Consider the following 7095-nt stretch of genomic DNA (forward strand, 5'->3'; position numbering starts at 1 on the left):
CTTCTTCTTCTTCTCTCTCTTCTTCTTCTCCTTCTTCTCCACGGGAGCTTGGCTTTTGCCGGCTCTACCTTGCGAAGATGAAGGGTTGGAGGAAGAGTTATAGGAAGTAGAAGGTTGGTGGGTAGCTCTAGACTGATCTAACTGTTGACTCGACTGTTCAGGAACCATGGTGTTCTGAACTACATTGGTTGAGAATAGCCAAATTGGCAGGCCAATTGTCAGTCCTGGAAGCGACAATGTGGCCATGTGGGGCACACCAACTTCTCCCCAAGAGGAGAAAGGACTAGGATTTCCATCATGAGGAATTCCTTGGTTAGGGCGTTTCATGTTCTCAACCTACAGATCAACGCAGGAATAGGAGGTGATTATGTTCCGTTTAAAATAAATTTTATAACGACGCTTTAGACACAACTTGCTTTTTCACTTTTTAAGAGTCGAGAAAAAGCTAAAGATGACTCTAGTCTCCTTCGATGTTTTAACGAGCCCGAAGTGACAAATGCTCGGGTGGAATTTTTCAGTTATAGAGTTTGAAAAAGGCCAAAAGAAACTGCTCTGGAGATCTAGGCAGAGGGTGTGCCAAACTTTTCGCAAAACCACATAATACGTTTTACGGTACGAGTGGTCGATCTTCGTGAATGTTGTGTTCACTGCATTGCGATCAGTAGGGCGGCCGACATGGCTTCCTATGGATAAAGGCTTTGTTCCTATAGGGGTCTCCCAATATATACGCGACGGTACGTGGGAGCACAAGTCCGTATTGATACTTATCGCTTCACCGTGGAGGAATCACCCAACCACTCAACGCTAAGATATCACGTTTAACGATGCCGGAACACGTCTCTAGCTTAGACCTCTATGTGTTTGCGTTATGTTTCAAAGCGTTGTTATGTAAATTCAATTCATTTTAAGTTGATCTTGTTTAGCAGTTTGCCTTTATGGATCACCACGAGATGTATAATACAACTTCCTAAATGCAGTCTAAGATGATAAGCAAGCTTTTCAATCTTTCAACTTTGAAAATCTTAACTACTGAGGGAAAAGAAAGACATCATCCTTTCACACAGATCATAGAGCACACACTAATGCACTTTTTCCCTAAATCAACATACAAGCTGTCAAAATGCACATGCACAATGCAGGTATTTCTTTTCTCTTTCTTAATGTTGGTGTGTTACAAAAACAAAGTTGTTGTATAACTTTGAATTCAATTTCAAGTGAAAGCAAACAAGCTTTGTCCAAAATCAAAAGACACCTTAAGATTTACTTGTTTCGACACTAGAAATATATAAATTCAAACCATATGACGAAAGCAAAAGCTCAATCAGCTATGAACAGCAAACAAACTAACTCTTAAGATCAAAACGACACTTATCACAGGTCTAGATCTAAGAGGCCACAGCAAGACTAGTTCACTTTCGTTATGGGAAACTACAAATGATGTAAGAAATACACAAAGAACAAATACAGTTTCTTTATACAACCGAGGCGAAATAGTGGCAAGGAAATTTGGTTTCAGATAGGTACATTGACTGATAACAGGCTGAAAAAACAAGGATGAAAACAGGGCAATAAACAGCAGGGAACCCTAGTTGCACAAGGCAAAACTGGTTCAACGCAGGTAGTACACTGTCAGTTTGACATTCAGCGCAGGTAGCCCCTTCGGGACCTGCGATGAAATGCAGACTGCCTTCACAGTGCCTGCAATGAAGAGATAAACTTTCGTTTTTCTCAGTTTCCGGGTTACAGATTGCTCAAAAATTCACAATTTTTGGCCAAATCAAAGGCTATCAATCAAGTACACACTAAAGGATGAAAAGGAGGATGAAAAGATATCACTAAGAGCTGTTCAGAGTCCTTGTGGATCAGCTCTTCAAATCATAAACATGCCCAGAAACTGAGCTAGAGTAGCTCCCCTCTACTTTGCATTTGAAAGATTGAAATGCAGTTCGATTCGGTACTCCTTGTGTTTAGGAAATGAATAGCAAAAACACAAACAACCAACAAGATACGTTCCCCAGTGGAGTCGCCAATTTGTTGTTGGGAAAAGTATCCAATACGGAATGACCCTATCCCACTCTAAGGGTGATAGTACCTCAGCAACAATCGAAGCAAAGCTATCTAAGATTTCTTCTTTATGAAAGTAAAATAGGGGAGAAAGAGATCCACTAACCGATGTCTTTCGCTAATGGTTGATCCAATCTTCTCTCCTTGCTGCTTGCTTCCAGCTCCTTGCTCTTTCACTGGCCCAGCTACACCAAGATCTTGCAAAATGGCAAGAGAGGGAAACTACAAGAAGCATACATTCATAATTGATTCAAGGATTAGAATAAATCAAATACACAAGCATAACAATACACCCTTGAGACACATGCATATAGAAGAACCTCAAATGCTTTATTAATGGAAGAAGTAAAGTTTAGGAAGTGATACAACCATAAAAGGCCCAATCCAGCATCACCTCCCAGCAGAAGGAAATATCCTCTTCACTTCCTTCAAAACAAATCACCCAATAGTTCTAAACTTAAACCAACAGCACTTCCTTACATTCACAAGATTCCACCCTCCTTAGACCTCATGAGATAGCTCTATATATAGGAGTTATGGAGAAAGGATGAGTCAGCTTGAGGCTGACGTGAAGCTGACTAGTGTCCTCTCCCACTTCAGTTATTCTTCAGTTCTTGAGTCCACTTGGAGGTTCTTGCTTCCACTTGGAGATCTAGACCCTCTTACTCATCACCAGTCGAATTCCTTGATCCAAGTGTCATTTTGGAAGATTCCTGGGCATTGACACCTTGAGGAATGACTGTGCCACATGTCCCAACTCGCCCAGCGCAGGTAGCCTTCTTTGCAATTGACCTTCAGCGTAGGTAGACAGTGGAGCAGTTGACATTCAGTGCAGATGCTCAGTGGAGCAGTTTACATGATCCAGAATTAGCTTGTTTTTGAGTGTTTTCAGGTGGAGAACTGATATTCAGTGCTGTGGTTTTCTGACCTTGTTCCTCTAGGGGTAGGAAAAACATGTTTAGGGACTTTGGATCCCTTAGATTATGGACATTTCATACTTCATGCTGTAAGGCACAAAAATGTCTATAACAGCGGTAACGGAAACCTGTACCGTATGGTGATTTTATTGATGGCCCTGGAATCAGTGCACATCCACCACTCTCCTCCCTTTTTGGGGGCGAGAACTGTTGGTACAACACATGGGCTCAAACTCTCCCTGATCAATCCTTTGTCCAATAGCTCCTGCACCTGTTTTCTGATTTCTTCATTATCCTTGGGGCTCATTCGATAAGCTGCCTTATTTGGTAAGCTGGCTCCTGGTATGAAATCAATATGGTGACTAATGCTCCGCTTGGGAGGTAACTTATCCGGCAAGTCGTCCACTACTATATCTGTAAACTCTTCCAACATCTGCTGTATTTCTATAGGCAAATCTGTGATTTCTGTGTGCAACAAAACTGTCCTTGTCTTTCTGACTACAACATAATTCATCTCGCTGTTTTCAACCTGCTTTAAAAATTGTTTTCCGCTCATAAGCAACGCCTTAGGTTCATTTACTTCAGCTGCCTCTTTCTCTTCCCTGATAGGCACAAGGGTATGCCTAACCCCATCTTTTTCGAACTTATAACAGTTCAACACCCCATCATGTGTCACTTTTCTGTCATATTGGCAAGGTCTGCCCAACAAGATGTGGCATACGTCCATTAGCATAATGTCGCAAATAATTTTGTCCTTATAACGTCCTATCTGAAATTCCACTTCACTCTGCTCATCCACCAGCAACTGGTGTCCCTTCTGTAGCCATGAAACTCGATATGGACAGGGGTGTTTCAGATGCTTCAGTCCTAACTTCTCCACCATCTCGACTGACACCAAATTGTTAGTACTTCTGTTGTCAATTATCATTTTACAGCACTTACCTTGCGATTTAAAAACTATCCTGAACAGAGCTTTCTGTTGCGTCTGCTTAATACTCTCATCAACTGGCTTCAACAACACCTTATGCAGCACTAAAGCTTCTCCTGTTTCTGGGGCATTTTCTGCCTCTTGAGGGGGTGCTGCTGCTTCCTCCGGTTGCGCCACATATGCGCCTCGCTGTCCAGTTGAATCTATTTCTGGGCACTCAAAAGAGCGGTGCCCCCACTTGTGGCATCTGTAGCACTGGTAACCAGCTCCCCTTCCACGGCCATTTCCTCTGCCGCGCTGAAACGATCTGCCACCTCTCGTTCCATCTCCTTTTTCTGTTGTTCCCGAAGTTCTCGAACTGCTGGCTTCCTCACTGTTGCTGGCAGTTCGGCCCCTGCCATAGGACTGGCCTCTTCCTCTGTTAGACCCTCGTCCTCTCCGGGCATTCTGCCTTCGGTTAAGTTTTTCCTCTGCTTTGACCGCGCTCTGGTATGCCTCCTCCGTATTGTTGGGAGACAAAATACTTATTTCATCCAAAATCTCCATCCTCAGCCCATTTACATATCTGGCTGTCCTTTCTGTTGTATCCTCTGTGTATCCTGCTCGCAAATTTACTCGATAAAATTCCTCCATATACTCTTTCACCGTCAGACCCCTCTGTCTCAAATTTTGAACCTGCCTATGTAACGCAATTTGGTAATCTCTTGGCAGAAATCTGCCCTTCAATTTAGCTACCATCCTCGTCCAAATCTTTATCGGAGGTTTGCTCAATCTCTTCCTCTCATTCTGGACACTGTCCCACCACAGGGTTGTGTGTCCTTTCAGCTTTGTTGCTAAAAATTTGACCCTACGGTCTTCACTAATTTCCTCGTATTCAAAGTACTTGTCCATCTCGCTAATCCAATCTAATACAACATCAATCGATAAATTGCCATCGTAGGTTGGTAATTCTGGTTTTGGTTTGCTATTTGACAATAGTACAGACTTCAATAACTTCACTTCTGGTGAATCACCTTCAGCCCCATCTGCCGCTACTTCCACTTCTTCTTCACTCACATCACCTAACTCTGGATCTCTCTTGCTGCCTACCTCTACTCCTTCCAATCGGGCGGTAAGAACTCTGAGTTCCTCTCTTAACGCCTCATCTGCCATTCTATGGGCACCTCTGCCTCGTCCTCGTCTATCTATATCCATTTCTCCCAAATCTCTTCAACTCAACTTGGCTCTGATACCACTCTGATGGAACCCAGCCCACTTGGCGTAGCTTTTGTGCTTTATATGATATTTGGTTTGTTGACGTGGCGGTGAACTGTTGTCTCTCCCGCGGCTCTGTAGTTGTGGTAGCTGTGCATTGAATGCAAATGTAAATGTGACAGTACCCTGCCTTGGTAAACTATACAACCCTAATCTTCACGCGCCTTCTCGACTCTTCTCTGCTTATCGTTCTGTTGGCTCCGAGGGTTTGTGAGCTCTGCGTATGGAAAAATGATGGGTGCACTGTGCTATGGTTCCTTCACCTTCTGGTAACACTACCTTGTCTGTGGCTGCAAGCACAGGAATATCCGGGAAGTGACTTTAGTTTTTGATACAGGTAAAATGTTTCTCCATGCTTCAATTTTTTTACTTGCTCCTCGTTCTCGGTCTAACCCCAAATTGTTCCTCCTCTCTTCAGTTGCTCTGTGGCGTACTCTGCTTCAAAAATATGGCTTCTCCTCTCGCGTTCTCCAGGTAAGGGTTTTCTTTTTTTTTTCGTTATCAGTCTTTATGTTGATTTTAGAGGGTTTCGTCCGTCTGAGCTTTTTTGTGGCTCGAACTCATTCACGCCTGGTTCTTGCAGGTCCTCTCAGGTGACTTGGACGGCGCAAGCCCCTGTGTTCAACGAAATTTGGTTGCGTATCTTTTGGTAGGCCTGCAACCTGTTCTGTTCTGCTGAATATGGGTCACTGTTTGAAGGACGGCCCGTCCAATAGTTTGTTGTCTGGTCACTGTGTGGTCCTCTGTTTGCCGTTGTCGTTCTGAGTTGAGTCCTATGTGTGGAAATGTGGCTTCAACGTAACCCGGTTACAAATCTGTTTCAAACCCTACCTAGGGTTTTATGCTTGACCTGTATAATTGTAGTTTCTGGTTGAGTTTTCACTCGCCGTGACTATGTTGGTCTCTCTATATGTGAGGGAACTCGACCCTATCGATTCTAGCTATGAATTGCTATTCTGGACAATGTAAATGAAATTCGTTTTTAATGAAAGAAAATTATGGTGATTGATACCTGTGATGTCTTCGCTTGTCTTTTGGTTACGTTGTTGGGCATTCAATTTGTTTGCTTGTCTTTCATTTAGTGGTTGTGCGTTGAACGTATTCGCTCATCCGTAATTGTATTACTGTGCGCTTGTATGTAAGCGTGACTGCTTGTCTTGTGGCCTGGAATTTATTTAAGATTCTCTCTGCTTGTCTACAATTTAGCTATAACTCGTACTTGTACAATAGCCATGACAGTGTGCTTAGTTTATAATAATACAAAGGTCTGTTAAATGATGAAAAACATAGGAATGAGAGATCAACAAATAATTTAGAAAGTAATTTTGATGGGCAGTACTTTTCTGGTTTTGAATGCTTGACAATTCTATTAGTAAATTTACTCAACTTATTCTCTTCTAAACTGAACCCCCCTTTCGAGTACATGTATTTTTGCCTTTATAGCCTCTGTCTTCAGTTAAGGCTTACAGTTTGTCTTTTTATGTTACAAAGACAGTTACATAACTTATGTTTCTATCCATAACTATAATCATTTTGACATTACAAGACTTGTAGGAAAGTTAAGAGTTATTTCTCCTAATTACATAAACTACCTTTTAATCAACAATGAAACTACAGTAATCCTAAACTGGAAAAGTAAAGACATCTAACTATTGCTGACTTGTAAAATAAAGTAAAAGAAAAATTATTCCCAATAGAATTTTAACAATTCAGTTCCTCGCTTGTGAACTTGGTTGGAGTCCTTTCTGCCTCGTCACTGTGAGCTGGATGCTCCTGCATCAAAGTATGTGTTTGACTAATCTAGTTAAAGGAATCATGAAAGTGATGCAAGGTTACATCAGAAAGTTTATGTTGATATGCTACAACAATTTCTTTTAATGGTTATGTAACTTATTATTCCTTTCGTAAAGTTAATCTATGTAATGATGAAGA

General features: G+C 42.0%; 1 protein-coding gene across 1 annotated transcript; it reads right to left on the reverse strand.

Annotated features, from left to right (window-relative positions):
- Positions 1-3087: 3087 nt before the first annotated feature.
- On the reverse strand, positions 3088-5103 carry LOC149212876 (uncharacterized). Its single transcript, XM_089388855.1, has one exon. The coding sequence runs from the start codon at positions 5101-5103 to the stop codon at positions 3088-3090; it is 2016 nt and encodes a 671-aa protein (XP_089244981.1).
- Positions 5104-7095: the final 1992 nt, after the last annotated feature.

The sequence above is a fragment of the Pinus tabuliformis genome, chromosome 1_1, assembly GCF_031772625.1.
Source record: "Pinus tabuliformis cultivar Carrire ecotype Pingquan chromosome 1_1, CPIR1, whole genome shotgun sequence".
NCBI classification, from domain to species: domain Eukaryota; kingdom Viridiplantae; phylum Streptophyta; class Pinopsida; order Pinales; family Pinaceae; genus Pinus; species Pinus tabuliformis.